At 43.9% G+C, this 17,311-nt stretch overlaps 1 protein-coding gene across 4 annotated transcripts in view; it reads right to left on the reverse strand.

Moving 5' to 3' along the window:
- Positions 1-10,813: 10,813 nt before the first annotated feature.
- Positions 10,814-17,311, reverse strand: part of PKHD1 (PKHD1 ciliary IPT domain containing fibrocystin/polyductin) — a 245,536-nt gene continuing 239,038 nt past the window's right edge. For all 4 annotated transcript variants that reach the window (XM_083495101.1, XM_083495102.1, XM_083495103.1 and 1 more), the window contains one exon: positions 10,814-11,228. In XM_083495101.1, the coding sequence (XP_083351227.1) occupies positions 10,888-11,228 (341 nt within the window). In that variant the 3' untranslated portion in view covers positions 10,814-10,887. The remainder of the gene's footprint in view (positions 11,229-17,311) is intronic.

Consider the following 17,311-nt stretch of genomic DNA (forward strand, 5'->3'; position numbering starts at 1 on the left):
GGAGATCACCTCTGAATATACTGCATTTTTTGCTCTATAAGACTCACCTTTTCCCTCCTAAAAAGTAAGGGGAAATGTGTGTGCGTCTTATGGAGCGAATGCAGGCTGCGCAGCTATCCCAGAAGCCAGAACAGTGAGAGGGATTGCTGCTTTCACTGCACAGCGATCCCTCTTGCTGTTCTGGCTTCTGAGATTTAGAATATTTTTTTCTTGTTTTCCTCCTCCAAAAACTAGGTGCGTCTTGTGGTCTGGTGCATCTTATAGAGCGAAAAATATGGTAAATATAAATGGTGTTTGATCAGAAATACATGTATGTTGTAATGTGATTGGGTTAGACCAGGCACCCCCAAACTCGGCCCTCCAGATGTTTTGGGACTACAATTCCCATCATACTTGACCACTGGTCCTGTTAGCTAGGGATGGTGGGAGTTGTAGTCCCAAAACATCTGGAGAACTGAGTTTGGGGGTGCCTGGGTTAGACTATCTTTGGGGGAGTCTTCTCTAATCCTATCAGTTTATAACTGAAATTTTGGATTTTACAGTTATAAACTGTAATATTGGAACTGAAAAAATGATCACTTTCTTTGTTGAGTAAATATCTCTTGCCAGGTTTGTGATGTAAGCTTGGGTCAAAATGTTGTCAAACTGAGTATCTGGAGACATTCTGTAAGGGAAGCTGTAGGGAGCGTATGTTTCTTCTCTCTCCCCAGCCTTGCAACCTGTCTGGAGTGATGCAGTCAAAGTGTGTCCCCAAAGAAACCAAACCCAGGGGATGTGCAGGGACCCCTAAAACCTCTCACAATTCAGAGACCACATGTAACAATAGTCACACACGGTCTTATTTATTGCATTTTATTGTTGTACGCCAATATATGTGCTAAAGTTTAGCAGTCTATCAATTTTCCAAAGAAAAACAAATAAACATTCCACTGCGGTAATTTTCACATCCGTACACATATCGTTCACTCTTCGCGTAATTGTGGGTTGGTGTGTGCATGCCTCCATTTATATGTGGGTTTCAAAATGTTATATGTATTAGGTGTCTGTATGGATGGGCTATGCATATATATATAATATCTAATATTTTGAATTCCAAATATTGTGCTCAAGCATTTCTCCCCATATATAGGCTTGGGAAGAATTTAGTGCTAAATAAATGCTGCCTCGAACCAGCAAGATAAAACATAAATCATTGCATTAAAAACCTCTAACAAGTCTATCTGCTTTTTGAAATGACTGGGAGATGAAAGAGAGAGTCTCATTTAAGAAGGCCCAGCGGAACAGTTCTGCATTTATATAGCTGTTATCAAAAGCAATTCATTTGGAGATCAAATAGACTGACAGATAGGACAAGCTGGGGATCACAGCTGCCTTCAGGCAGCCAAAAGCAAGGATGGTTTCCTGGTACCATCACTAATATTGGGCGTAGTCGATGCTTGCGTCTATTACGGCGTGCAGTAAATGCTGGCGGAATTTTAATGTGCTCTGCTCACACTTGGTGCTGAATTGTAGCCAAGGGAGGGGAGAGAGAGAGCATCCCTCAGTCTGGTTTTTGAAAGAATACCCTCCCTTGAGCCACGCCTGATCGGTATTTATTTTGAGAAAAGGTGACAGCGCTGGCAACTGCGCAAGAACAAAAGACAAAGCCAGACTCATTCCCAGCACCCTCCAAGCAAAGGGCTGTTTTACTTGGAACATCAGTACCTGATTTGCAAGTATGCTCAGTGGACAACACTTCCATTTGCTTAAACAAAGGCCATCACGTTCTGCCTGGATGCCTGAATGCAGGATGCTGCAAATCATCCAAAACATCTAGGAGCTCCTAGCCTCCAGATTAAGCTCATGATTTCGTCTCCTCCAAAGCTCTTAGGCTGAAAGGAATTTGTTTGCAGAAATATGGGCCTGCGTGTGATATGCATGCAGGTATCTCTATTGCCAACAAAGGGGGGGGTGGCAAAACAGGATGGTGCTGTTTTCCCTTCCTTCTTCTTGAAGTGGCAACAGGCCACCCAGAGATGGGGCATCTTGACTGAATGCCTGGAAATGGGGTGGGGGGGCACTTCCAAGTTCAGGTGGTGATAGCAGACTTACCAGTTGGGGAAGCGATTTAGAATTAAGTTGCAAGTTATTCCTTGTGGTAGGAGTAGTTACCATTTGTAGAAAAGTAAATGTAGAAGTCAACTCTGTTGTATTTTTCTCTTTGGATCCAGTAGAATCCAGCCACCTCTCACTTGGAGCTGAATCGTGCAGCTCACACATGCATAGACATAATTTTATCTGCACTTTATTCCTGTACAGTTTCATGGCAGCTAAACTGAGGGCCAAATTGGACATGTCAAACCGATGCTTGCCTGTTTGGATTTGCCCCCCTCCTGCCCTCTATTTTTTAATATAAAAATGAGCACGCAAGGGAGAGGAGTGAAACTGGCCACTTCCTTTCCTTACCTTACTGTACACATTTTAAGCCATTTCCCCCAGCTCTTATACTGGAAGTGAACCAAGTCAGGGGGATGGCTTGCAGAATATGACCTATAGCAACAGGAAGCACAGAAAAGATTTTGCAAATAGTTTGCTTTTGTTTCATTTGAGTTCATTGCAAAGAAATTCAGAGCAGCATTTGGATGCAAACAAAATTGGATGAAATGCCAATTATGGTCAGAGTTATAGCCTTCGAGCAAGTCTACTGTAGGGCTAGGGGGAAACCACCCTAAATCCTTGGATTTGAATAATTTCCCAGTTGATAGGATAAATCCCTTGTTTCTCAAAACTCCCATCCCACCGCCTGTTTTGCAAACAAGAAAGAGAAACACTACAAGCAATTTCACTGGATAACCATGCAAATGAAACAGGAGATTTAGACGTCTCAGCCTGGAGATCAGAGGGAGAAGCGTGAAACTGCTGCAAGGGGCATCTGTGCTTTTCTGAGAATCGAACAGGCATAAGTAGACTGGGACCTCAGTAGGGATGCCATATATAGCATGCATGTGTCCAGATCTTTAAGTGGTAATTCACTGGAGGTATCTCAATTAGGAAGCAGGCGTGCATTCAAAGCATGAGTAGTTGCAAAATTCGGTGGCCAGGTTGCTCGCTGAGGCAAGACGATTTGAGCATATTACACCAATTCTGACCCAACTGCACAGGCTGCCAATTAAGTTTCTGGGCCCAATTCAAAGTGCTGGTTTTGATCTACAAAGCCTTATAATGGCTCAAGACCACAATATCTCAAGGACTGCCTCTCCCCATATGAATCAACCCAGACCCTGTGATCATCATCTTTCATGTACCTCTTACACGAAAGATCTGGAGTGTGGCAACACAAGAACAGGCCTTTTCTGTGGTGGCCCCATGCTTGTGGAATGCTCTCCCTGGGATCTTCAGATGAAAGGAGGTCTACAAATTTAATAAATAATAATAACACTCAAGTATGCAGAAACCTATACTTGAAATATAATTAGCAGAACTGAGGTAGGCAAAGCTCACTATGAGCAGGCTCTGGCTTGGATTCTGATTCCTCCCAGAACTATGGGGCTTGCAGTCCACCCCATGATCATCATTCCTGGGGGAAGACTTTCCTAATCCTCCTTCACCTGCTCCCTGCTCCTTGTCTCCCCAAGGTGAGGAGGATAGCAGATGGAGAAGACATGGTGTTGTGTCCTTTCTACAGAGAAGTGGAACACTCAGTGCAGGTGTGTGTGTGCTTCTGCTCAAGATCATCAGGGGGGGCGTGTTAAAGCCTCTGTCCCATCACACCATGGTCTGGATGCAATTGGGGGCTGTGACACAATTGTCTGTCTATCTATCTATCATCTATCTATCTATCTATCTATCTATCTATCTATCTATCTATCTATCTATCATCTATCTATCTATCTATCTATCTATCTATCTATCTATCATCTATCTATCTCTATCTATCATCTATCTATCTATCTATCTATCTATCTATCTATCTATCTATCTATCTATCATCTATCATCTATCTATATCTATCTATCTATCTATCTATCTATCTATCTATCTATCTATCATCTACCTATTTGTCATCTATCTATCTGCACAGTAAGCCGGCAACCTATGCGGGGTTATGTTCCAGGGATTGTGCCTAAAGCCAAAGTCTCATATAGTCAAAACCCATTGGGTTCAATGGCGGGTGGGGTTGCCAATGACATTTTTCTCACCATCAGAGCAACACCAGCTCTGAGCTCCTTAGCAAGACTGGGATCCAGGGCCGTCTTACCCATAGGCGCTAGGGTTGCGGGGCACCTGGGCACCAGGCTCTCAGGGGCGCCAGGTCAAGAGTCTGGGGCCCGAGAGTTGAGTCCAGGGAAGAGCCTGTCCATTGGTTGGAGCACTGCAGTGGGCTTTTCTGCTGCAGGCGGCTCTGCACCGCAAATTTGGGGACTACCAAGCCAGCGAGACGCTGAGGTGGCTGGCCAGCTCTGCCCTCCTGCACACCTGGGACTAGGCAACCTGGGGTGGGGACGCCAGGTGGAGCCTTGCACCCCGGTGCCACATATGCTGAAGAAAGTCCTGGTAGGATCTGATCAGATAGCGGCTTAGGACTGGTGTCACTCCACCAGTGTTGGCAGTGAGGGCTGGGCTGCCACACGGCGAGCTCCGTCCGCCCTCCATGCCCTCAGTTGCCATGAAAGCACACTCTGCCAGTGGATGGTTATATTCTGATCCACACATTAGTCCAGGAGGTACAGATGAGATCGCCTTCGATCAGAATTCACAAATATCAATACAGTAACTGCAACATAGGGAGCCTGCTGAACCTGTCTCTAGACCATTGAGCTTGCAGTTATGCTACGCTTTGCTCTTTCTCAAAATCATAACTGTCCTGCCCCAAAACCCAAGGAGGCCTTTCTCAATCTTTATAAAAATAGTTCTTTCACACAGCCAACGTTATTAGTCATAGTGTGCAATTGGTTCTCTATTGGAATAGCAAAGAGGCCCACTGGCAGTGTGAAATGACTGATCTCTTGTGTGGATGTATCTACAGCTCTGAATCCCAACTGCCTCCTAGCTGGAGGCAGGGGAGTATTTGAGTCAGAAAGGTGGGAGAGGGAATTGTAATATTAAAGGAATCTCTAAGTCACGTGATTTGACACCACTTAGGCAGAATGTATACCTTTTTTATATACCAATAAAGGTTTGGAGAAGCTGAAAAACTAGCAGAAATCAGACTCCACTTATGCCAGCTCAGGATATAGTCAGTGTTAAATGATTTTACGACAGACTGACACAACAATAATTAGGAGAGCGCTTACAGGACTGGAAGCACCCACATCTCACTAGATGCAAGCTTAATTTACTGCCCACGAACTATTTTAGAATTCCCCATTTTTCAGGAGTAAAAAACATCCAAATTTATTGTTTCCAAAAACTTTCAAATAACATTGTGAAAAAGCATGCATATGCCAGTCTTTCTTAAAATAAAGAAAGGTAATAAAAACTATTTTGGTGTTCACAACAGCAAGGATGCAACGTAAAATCTGAAATAACAACAACAACAAATCTAAAATGAGATATAGCTATTCTTTAAAAACTGTCTTATATATAAATAATAATTCTAAAAGGTACCATATTTACTTGAATGTAATGCGCACCTTTTTTTGGCCAAATTATGTCGTGAAAATTAGGGTGCACATTAGATGTGATGGTGCATGTACATTCACCAGCAAATACTTTTTTGGTTTCAAGGTTTTGAAAATTGAGGTGCACATTGGATTCATTGGTGCATTAGATTCACGTAAATACGGTATATCCTGCCTATTTTTCAGAAGAAATTCAAGGTGGCTTACAATAATAATAATAATAAAACCTAAAACAATCCACAGTTCAAGCAAATCATAAATCAAAATATTAAAATAAAAACCAAGGCCACAATTACAAACCCATCAGCAGAATCAAAACAGCAAAATTCCAAAAAGAAGGAATAGTCAGCTGAATCCATTTTTAAACAGCTGAGCCGCTGCCACCCAGCTAAAGCCGTTTTAAGTGAGAGATCCTGATCCAGCTCTCTTGGGATGGGCAAGGCATTCTTCCACAAAGTGGGTATGGTGACAGAAAAGGCCCCAGGTATGCTTTGCCCAGCATGCTGCCCGGTATCCAAGGATGTGGAGCTGGGCCCCAGACGATAACTCGAACCTGGAGGGAGGTTCGTAAGGAGGAAAACAGGCTTGAAGGTACCCAGATCAGCACTCAGGTAGGGCTTTAAAGAAGGGGTGGCTAATATGTGGCAAATGGGCTGTATGGTCTTGCCCATCATATCCTTACTCTTCCAGACAGGATTGTGATAGTGCAGAAGCCCAGGCAGCAACCGGTACCAACCGGGCACCAGTCTGTTACTACTGTCCCTATGCCCTCCACCAACTTTTTGAGCCCCCATGTGAAGGGCAGTTTTGAGTTTTTTTGCCCATGCAGGAACCCATGTCACTCAACTGTTGTGTTGAATGCAGCAGGTAAGTCATTATCATGAAAAACCTCAGGTCCTGCTGCTGAGTTTCATCATGGACATTTGAATAAAATCTGTGGATGAGTTACTAAAGTTGTATTTTTAGAGATGCCATTATTTTGCTGGAGCCAATTACCAGTGCTGGATGGATGTGAAGACAGAATTAAAGCACAAGGCACAACCCACAATAAATGAAGCACTTTAAAAAATAACACCAAACACATAACACACACGGAGAGAGATTAACATAGGGTTCATGTTTTAATTTTTGCAGTTACTAAACAGGAAAATATTTTAGTAGGAAAGAATGGTATTAAGGAGAAATGATTCTTCATTTGCCCTTTGGCAAGGCAAAGAGAGGATTTGATTTGCTGTGTTACGCTGGAATCTGGATTGGTACCCAGAGATGAGAGAGGTGTTTAATAAAATTTACATTTCATTTTCTCACTTGACACCAGTCTCCTGTCACTCACCAAATGAAGGGTATTTAGCAAATAAGTTTTGTCAGCTCCTAGACACAGCATGAGAGCAGAGGGTTTTTCTAGCAAGTTTTTTCTTTCTTCATTATGTTCACAGTAAGATATGGTATACATTGGACGCGTGCTTCTTCAGCAGCTGACAATGGTGCAGCCACACTCAGGAGCTCAGTCACCAAGGCCGGATGTTTTTCATTCAGTCCTTTGCCTAGATAACTCAAGGACTGCCTTCTCTCCTGCGGTCACCACCAGAGCCGTCTTATCAGATGCGGCGCCGGGGTGCAAATATCTGCCCATGGATAGTGTTGGGGTGGCCGTAGCTGCACACTGCCAGCCATTGGGGAGGGAGCAACTCTCCCCCATGCCGTTGCGGGAGAGCGATCCTCGCAGAGGCATGGGAGTGAAGTTGCGCCCCTCCCAAGCCTTATGGGAGGAGAGCACAGCTTCCCTCCCAAGCCTCCTCGGGAGGAGAGCGATCCCTGCAGAGGCTTAGGATGGAAGCTGTGCCCTGCCAACCATATGGTTGGCGGGTGTGCAACTTCACTCCCAAGCCTCTGTCAGGATCGCTCTCCTCCTGAGGAGGCTTGGGAGGGAAGCTGCACACCTGCCAGCCTTTGGTTGGTGGGGCACAGCTGGTGGGAATGCAGGGAAAGGGGAGGTCGCAGGCAAAGCCGCACAGCTCCCCCTCTTGCTGGGGTGCCCCTGAGAGGCCGGTACCCTGGCACGACGCCCTACTAAGCCCTATGGGAAAGACAGCTCTGGTCACCACAGCTGTTAAAATCAGCTGAGGCTGTGCTCCTAAATACACTTACAAGGGAGAAAGCATTCTTCTTATTGAACATACATAGGCTTGCACTGCAAGAGCGCCTTCTCGATGAGAACACCCCTGAGCCAAATTCAAACAGCAGAGGTGAATTCATGCATGGAGAGATAGCCCCTAGATCAGGCTTCCTCAACCTTGGCCCTCCAGATGTTTTGGGACTACAATTGCCATCATCCCTGACCACTGGTCCTGCTAGCTAGGGATCATGGGAGTTGTAGGCCAAAAACATCTGGAGGGCCGAGGTTGAGGAAGCCTGATCTAGATATAAGGTCCTTCTTAAACCTGTTCACACACTATGAGGGTCTCATGGGTCTGTTTAAGCAAGTCCCCCGCCAACACGCCTGGCTACCAAGCCCCTCCCCACCTGAATGCTCAGTGTGAGAGAGAAGGGGATTTAGATATGCACTAATTTATGCACGTAGAGCTCCTTTGTACAAGGGAAGATGTTGCACCAGACAGGGTCTCCCCTTTTGTTGGGGAGCTCTATGCACATACATTGGCACACAAAAGGACCCCTTGGCATGCATGCTGAGTGTCTGGTGAGGGTGGCATGGCCACCAGCTGGGGGAGAGGCAGGGGGAGTGGCTGTTGTTTCTGAAGGTTCTTCAAAAGCAAAAGAAATAAGTGCCACGTTTGACTATTTATAACTGTGCTTTATTTGTAGAACAATATGAATTTCCATTTATAAAAATACAATTACAATTTAAAGCAAAAGTAACAAAGTAAAAGTCAAAAAACTAAAGCAACACCCATTTACTATATTTTAAATAAATGGAAATATACTTGACCTTAGCTTTGCCAGCACTGTCTTCCTGTGCTTTTTATTTTTAATCAAACTGCGGGACCAACTAAACTCCTTTCGCATCTTTATTTCCTTTGGTTTTGCATTCTTTACTTTGAAGTCAGTTCAAAATTTTATTCCCTTGCATTCACCCTCCAAAGCCAGCTCCCCCCTGTCCCCGCTGCATGTATTCAAAGAGAGAGGAACAATTAGGATCGCCCCAGGCAGCCTGCCCCTTAAAATCTGTTTTTCAACAGATGCAATCAGATAAATAACTTCAAGACCGTCAGATACTAAGGCTGGAATTAGTTTAACTAGGAATAGAAACAACTGAAGTCTTCGACCATGTAATTGACCATAGTTGTGTTCTGCCATTAGTAATAGTATATTAAACCCATTGCTTATATGACAAATTCAGGATCTTATTCCTTTATAACACATTAGCTGTATTCATGCATCACCCATGTGTAGGGCACTCGTGTGTTTGAAGCAGGAGTGGGGCTGTGCTTCTCAATCAACTCCAAGTGTCCACCCTTGCCCTACTCTCTGACACCAGCAAGCTGAGCATAGTGGTCTGCAAAGAAATCCTTGCCCACAAACCAGAAGTGCGGCTGCACTCCATCAAACTGTGAGTGCTGCCTACACCCTTCTGCAAAGATTTTAAACAGCTAACAATATCCAAGATATGTGTGCATGTACTGAATTCTGGACCCTTTACACCCATCCTCTTAGCGCTTATCTAGATGTTACATGTGTCGTGGTAATAATGACTGCTGGGAGGAGCACAGTAAGAAGAAATGCGCCGGTGTGTCTGCACCAGCACAACCGGAAGCAACAAAACATGTCTCTCCTGTAGCAGTCTCTACAGCCACAGCAGGCGCTGCAACTCTCCCAATGGTTTGACTTCACCTTCCAAGGCACACATGGTAGTAAGAATTCCCACTGCTGGGCATCATTGATTAGAAACCATTACATGAGCTATTACTACTACCTTCACATAATGAGTTTCTCTACTTTTGCTCCATGGCAGTTACTGGTGGAGGTGGGGATCTCATTACGTTGCCCCAACTAATGTGGTGAGTTCTGGTAGATGGTATGTCTGTGGAGCAAGTTTGAAGGAATGGCCTTTGCCTTGAGAAAGCTGATCCCTACAGCAAATGTTACAACCAAACCAGCTTTTATTCTCTTCTCCTTATTATATAAAACAAAATTACTGATTATTTATTTTTTGCCTTTTGTTCACCTTCTTTACCATGGAAGATTCTTATTGAATTAGATTCCAGCTAATCTGAATGCTTAAATATTCAAATTTTGGTAACCATAAGCAAATTATGTGAATTCTTTTGCTCCACCTTCTGCCTGCACCGGGGGTCACAGAAGGTATTTCAATGGCATTTGCCCTTGAGACCTCCTCCCCTTGTATAGTGGATGCTCGGGTTGCGAATATGATCCATGCAGGAAGCACATTCACAACCTGCAGCGCCGCGCGTGCAGGTTGTGATTCGATGTTTCTGTGCATGGACAAAGCACAATTTAGTGCTTCTGCACATGCTCAAGTGCCAAAACCCAGAAGTAACCCATTCCGGTACTTCCGGGTTTGGCACGGTGCGCAACCCAAAATCACACAACCCCAAGCGTCTGTAACCTGAGGTATGACTGTACAGTGGTGCCTCGCAAGACGAAATTAATTCATTCTGCGAGTTTTTTCGTCTTGCAAATTTTTCGTCTTGCGAAGCACGGTTTCCCATAGGAAACGGTTTTAAGAAAAAGGAAACAAACTTGCAAGACGTTTTCGTCTTGCGAAGCAAGCCCATAGGGAAATTTGCCTTGCGAAGCAACTCAAAAAACGAAAAACTCTTTCGTCTTGCGAGTTTTTCGTCTTGCGAGGCATTCGTCTTGCGAGGTACCACTGTACTCACAAAGCCTGGGGGGGTCCCTCCACCCACTGCCCCAATAAGGATACAGTGTGGGTGCATAGCTTATTCTCCCTTGCTGAGGGAGGATGTTGAGACTTACACCATTTCCCAGTTCTTCTTTAAGTGCTAGGTGCTTTTCAAGACTCAGTTTAATTCTACAAGATCTGACTTTTACGCATATAAAATAGGCCACATGTGCTTTTGCTCTTTCTTCATCTCAGGCTGGGGAGGGGGGGTAAGCTAGAGATTGACTGAGCAGAGGGAGTGACACCCATGGCACTCACTCAAAAATCCAAATATGCCCATGGACTTAAAAAGCTTGGTGGTTCTTGGATTGTCAATGAGTGAAACTATTCAAGTTTTTAAAGCACATTTATTTGTTAACTTCCATATTATTTATCATGAATCCTATCCCAGGAACTAGTTTATTGTTATGGTACTGCAACTTGCTGTTTCTCCCTCACATCCCCTCCTGACCTCAAGGCAGGCTTCTCTGAGGGTCTTTTATATCTTTTATCTGTGAATTGCCCTTTCTTCGTTTCCTTCTGCTGAGCATAGTCTGAGAAATGTTGCTTGGTATCCTTCCAGTCATTAAACTCCTTGATGCTCAGCTGCTGAAGTTCCAGAGACCCCCATGTGGATGTTCCAGTGTGGGACTGACGGCCTTGCTTGGTCCTGTTCACTGCTCCCACTGCTGTGCTGTTAAATGCTTGTTGATGGCCCTTCCTTAATGCTTCCGCTGTGTCTTCATGTTCTTCACGCAGCTTCAGGTCTATTAGAGAAAATATAAGTGTCAGGGAACTGACATCAGAGCAGAGGGGGGAGGCGAGGCTTCCAGATTCTGCAGGAGAGGGAACGAGTAAGGGTACAGAGAGAACGTCATCTGGGGAAGGAAGTCCAGGTGACACCAGGAAGAAGGGAGAGGGAGAGAGCATCTCGGAGGTGAGGCTCCGAGACTCTTCCAGTGAAGTCAGTGCGGAGGATGGAGGACCACCACTCGGCACGCCCACTCTGCGCAGAAGGCTTCCGCGCAGAGAGGTGAGGCGTAGGTTGTCCGTTAAGGAATTCTTATGCTGGAGGAAATTTAGGAGACACCCACTGACGGATTCTGCCAGCGACTGAGCAGCAGCGGCAAGGCTGCTCAGTCAGGGAAAGACACAACCGCCCCTAAGCAGTTTGGAACAGCTAGAGGTTTACACGCAAGCAACCCCAATTCCCCCTGACAATAAGCATTCATTTGATAGACTGTGGTCCAATTCTTGGTGTTTTCAATGGCTGGTCAACAATTATTCTAAGGATGAATGAGAGGAAATGCTCTGCAGAGAATGCCAAGACCAAAAAGGGACTGGTAGGGACTGGTATCATGTCTCAGGCTGGCCTTGCCTTTTCATAGTTCCCAATGTAAAACCTTACATTTATATCCCAGGATCCATAAAGAGGGGAAATTTGTCTTCCCACATGCAATGGGATCATTTAAAACTATGTCTTTGTACAGCTGGATTGGTAAATCAAAGCACATCTAATCTGTCATTTGATTTATGTTATATTAAGTTCTAAGCTGGTTTGTGCTGTCTTATATATACCATTCATCCACAACCAAATTTAAAATACCAAACATAAAAAAATCTAGGGTTTGTTCATGGGAAATAAAATTAGCTGGCATTAACAAAATAGAACTAACTAACTTTGATGGTTGCTCAGTTTTCAAAACCAACATCACTTTAAATAGAGGGGAATGCAAAGATTAGACATTCCATGTCATGCATATTATATTTGCTTAAGATGTTGTTATTCTTGTTTAAATTCGAACATATTGGGGATTTTTAATGATCTTGCAACAATTCCTTTTAAGAAGAATCTGAAGGACTGGATTTCCTTTTGCAGAGAAAATTCTCCCTATTAATTATTTACACGGTGGCTCCAATCAATGTGGTACCTGTCATCCTCACCAGTCGAAATGAAAGTTCACTATGTAAAGGTGCCAAGGGAGACTGGCAGGCTCCCACTGCGATTTTATAGACAGAACTAAGTCAGCACACATTACGTGTCAGAGCCAACATCAGAAAGAATCAGATCCTTTGATCTCAGACCTCCACAGGAAGCTTAGATCTCAGACAAATTAGATAAAAAATGAATTTATAGCAGATATGTATCCTAAGGCATACAGCTGAACACTGTATTTTGAAAGAGTATGGCAAATATCAAAACATATAAACTGTAGCATTTCCTCTCTTGCTCCTTCTGCTTTTCTGTGATAAATATTAATTAAAATAAGATGAAACTCAAAACTAACCTCTTTCTGCTTCTTACATAAGCAACAAGTTTAGGACCATAGAATCATAGCAGTCCCTTATTTGCATTCTTGGGGGGGGGGGGAAGAGCTGAGGTCTGCACTTTGGGGCAGCCAAAACCCCTTCAGCCCCAAGCACAACAGATGCTCCACCACAATGGCCACGAGGGATGGAGCCAGTTTAAATCCAGTTCACTCTCCTGGCTGACCCCACCCTCCCAACTCAGAGCCCTCCTCCTCCTCCTCCCCTTTAGACCATTCCACCCCAATTGGTTCCATGGGACTCACAGCAAACATGGTGAATGAGGGCAGATTTATTTTATTTTATTTACCATCCTTCATCTCAGGATCACAGGGCAGTTTACAGTTTAAAAACACAAAAATACACAACATAATAGCAAACAAAACAATACCTCCCCACACACAGATTAAAAGGCCATAGATTTAAATTCAATTAGCCAAAGGCCTGGGAGAAGAGGAATGTTTTCACCTGGTGCCTAAAGACATGTAATGAAGTCGCCAAGTGAGTCTCTCTGGGGAGAGCATCCCACACGCAGGGAGTCACCACAGAAAAGGCCCATTCTTGTGTTGCCCCTCTCCAGACCTCCATGACTGCACTGTTTGTGCCAGTTCATAAGGGAGAATAGCTTAAAGGTAATCTGCATGCCTCCATCAAACAGTGAGAGATGGGTCAAGGAAATATTACAGCATGAAGATTAGAATGTTCAGCCTCTATGTGGCAAGGGAACCTGATAAATCTGAGAAGGTCTGGAAATCCTGTCCTCCTCCCAGAGAGCACGTGTTGTGCTGAGATCAATGACTGACCACACTGCTGTTGTGGATGGGAGCGATTGGATAGCCACAACAACCCAGTTGGTGGTCCCTCGGTTCCTAGGGTAATTCTGGCCAATGGGATCGTTTTATGCATTAACTGGGGGACCTACGGTATATATCGCTGCACGTTGCATTGAGCTTCCTCTTTTCGCCTCGTGCATCGGATCACCCGCCCACCCTCCCTATATTTAGGGTTCATTATGACCTTGCTATGCCATTGTGGGTCATCTGTTCTTGGGACAGGGGCCCATTAGGAATTTTCCCATTTGGCTGATTGGCTGGTGCCATTGGGTTTCGCCTACCATGTAGCAAGTTGTCACAACTTTGTAAGGTTTGGCGGTTAGGCATTGGTTCAATGTGGAGTGGAGGGGAGGTTGTCACACCTGCCCCTCCAATAAGCAAAAGGGTATTCCGTTAAAGGAATCCAGGGGCTTGCCTTGCTTTTGTCCGATTCCCTTCCAGGGCTTAGGGCCATGCCAGAGCCCCTGGGAGCATTTGGGGTGAGCTTGAGTCTGAGCCTGCTCCATTGCTCCCCCAGAATGTTTTCCCTTACTGACGTCTGCCGGTTTCCAGTCATCAATGCTGCCGTGACAAGGTCAGATGCAGCTGGTCGGGAACCAATGCCTAAGCAAAAAAACTCACGATCTGTAATCAATAAAGTAGTGGCCAAAATTATGCCAAGAACCTTAAACTAAATTCTGTGTCAATTGTGTCTTTATTTATTGGGGGAGGTCTTGGGATCTTAACACGCAATGCGTTTTTGGTACTAAATTTGGGCTGACACCACTTGGACCATACTTAGTTCGAGAGTCAACTAGGCATATGAATTATGTTCAAAATATATTGAGTGTAGGTTCTCCTTGCCCTACAACCTCTAGTTTTCACACATGTATACGGCAGTGCAAGGTATGGTGAAGAAAGTCTAATTGAACTCTTACTATATATAACATAAATTAAACCTAAAGATTGATAAGTATATGTTTGCAATGAAATATTTAAACCTTTTCAAATCTCTCTTAATTTCTGTGGCTGATATGACAATGTGGCATGCTTGCATATATTGCAATGATGAGATTTGATCTGGCTTAGTTTTTAAAAGTAGCCTTTTGCATATAGTTTGTCCCTGATCCGCTTTTAGGATTAGGCACACCCTACCTATATATAAATAGATATACAACCCACACAACCCCTGACGCAGCTATACTCATGAAAATTTGATCTAGTAAATTCAGCCTAATGACACATACATAAATAAGCATACAATAAAAGAGAGAGAAAACTCCATCAAGTTAGCATTGGGGTCTTTTAGTCATTGCAAACATTATTTTAAATATCATTTAAAAATTATTTGATCCAATGAAAATGGATGAAGCAATAATCTGCAAGTCAAACAATCCCACGTTTGATTGTAGCAGTCCGTTTAATGCAAGAAAAGCTCCCAAATACGTTAGAAGTTTTGTCTTCCTCAGCAGCTATTTTACATCTCACAAGACTTCACTTTGTCATCTGCAGTATATATTATTTATAAGAGGTCATCCGTAGCTTATTCATTCATAAGATAAAAGTTTTCTGCTCACATGGAGCTTTAAAATAGTGAAACCTTTAGATTAAAATGAAAAGGCCTCCTGAACAAAGTGAAATCGAAGTCCAAATATTCAATATTCTAAAAGCATATTCTCAGCAAAGTCGCTAAGAATATAATCCTGAGACAAACCATTTAGTCCAGCATTGTCTATTCTGCCTAGCTTTTTGAGATCAAAGGGTCTTTCTCATGTGTGGCTGATATGAAGAGTCTAGGGGTGGGGATGATGGCAGGTGTCAAGGCAAAACATTCAACTCAATCTTTCCATGGAGGATTTATAACCCCTTTACATGAAAGGGGTGTAAGGGAGTGTTTCCTCTTTACTTTGTCCATCAACATTTGCTCAATGCATATTTATGTTAGGGTTAGTCCCCATCCAGTCCCTACAGTAACATAAAGACTCTCCTCCCTGAAAGAGAGGGTAGTAGTTGTGGGCGGGAGCCCGAGCACCGCCCAGCAGGGGTGTGTGGCCCCCTGCCTCCAGCTCACCTGGCTGGCGCTCACGCCCCCCCGGTGGCCACCCAACCAGGTGCCGCAGAGGGGGCGTGTTCAGCAGCCTTTTGCTGCAGCGCCAGCCACTCCCTGGCCTCATTCCTCCTCCTCGTCCCGTCGCGAGTCACCCACCCTCCACTCCCTTTAGTTAGGGCTCAGGTCTTTGGCCTTGCTATGGACCTTAGGTTGGTCGCCCTGGTTGCCCGGGGGGGCTGGTAGGAGTTTTTCCATTTAGCATTAGGCTTTTTGGTTTTTTCGCCTACCTCGTAGCAATCGTCACAACTTTTTGGTGGTATTGGTGGGTAGGTTAGGCATTGGAATAATGTGTTGTGGTGTGTCGAAGTGCTAGGTGTGGCCATCGCCTATGCCTTCAATTTTTAGGGGTATTCCGTTAAAGGAATCTGGGGGTCGTGTATTCCGTCCGATGCCTGCTTGGTGGGAGGCCATGGCACGACCCTCGGTGACAGCAGGAGTGAGCTTATAGTTGGATTAGCATCAACAGGCTCCACCTACTGGTGAATAAACCCACTTGTTTCGATCCAATGCCTAAGCCAATACCTTTTCATTGCTGTAATCAATAAAGTTGTGGCCTTTTCTAGCCCATCAACCTTATATCATGTGTCCTTGTGTCTTCATTTCACTTCGCGGGGGTCGGGTCCTCGAACCACAACTGAGAAGTTATCCAGATACTAGGTCTCATATGGAAATCGGTGTCTTATGGGCAGTGATATTTTTCTACAAAAAGAGGTGCTGGAACTCACCTTGTTCTCTTATAATGATAATTGTGCCCACCTGAAAGGTGCTGGATCTGAGTTCTGGTGAGTTCTGACTGAAAAAAAAGCCCTGCTTATGGGAGACTGGAGTGGAGAATAGAAGTTCAGAAAGAAACATTAAAATTACCCAAGGTAAGTTGCCCATTTTATTTTATTTTTTGAAATTGTGGACAATCTGGAACTTGTGGACATTTGGAGATATAAAAATGGGGACACAAAACAATTTTTGTATTTTAGTGAGAAACAGAGGGCCTATCAAGATAGGATATTTTATGGGTAATGAAGACATTGGCTACAGGGGTGCATATACTACCAAATATAAACTTTATTGTATCATAATCCAGCTATGATGACTTACCAAAAAAAAAAAAAAGAATTGGTGTTTTAGAGGGAGACTTAATGAAACGTTATTACGCCAAGGTAAGATCATACAAGATTGAAAGCAAAAATCAAAAGAAATTTTTGAGAATAATTTAGACAAAGATATCAGTCTGGGATGCAAGCAGAACATATATAAGAGGTTACTTTATGCAACATACTGATAACTCTTGACTTAAAAAAGAGAGACAGGAGAAAATACAAAAGATTCTGTGTGAAATTAGACAAAAAGAAAAAGAGCTGGAACAATCACCAACAAATACAAATGTTACCTGCCAAATTAAGATGCTGCAGAGACCATTATCTATGCTAACAGGAACCTCAACAAAATGCTGGAGAGGGTGCACCTCCACAGGTACATACCTCCACATGTGGTGGGAATGCCCCAAAATCCAACTATTCTGGACAACAGCCATACAAGAAATATGTAAAATAATTAAGCAAGTATTAGAAACCATCCCAGAACTGGTCCTACTAAACATATTCCAAGACAATAATGCCCACTC

Source organism: Podarcis liolepis, assembly GCF_965112155.1.
Source record: "Podarcis liolepis genome assembly, chromosome: 3".
In the NCBI taxonomy this organism is placed as follows: Eukaryota; Metazoa; Chordata; class Lepidosauria; order Squamata; family Lacertidae; genus Podarcis; species Podarcis liolepis.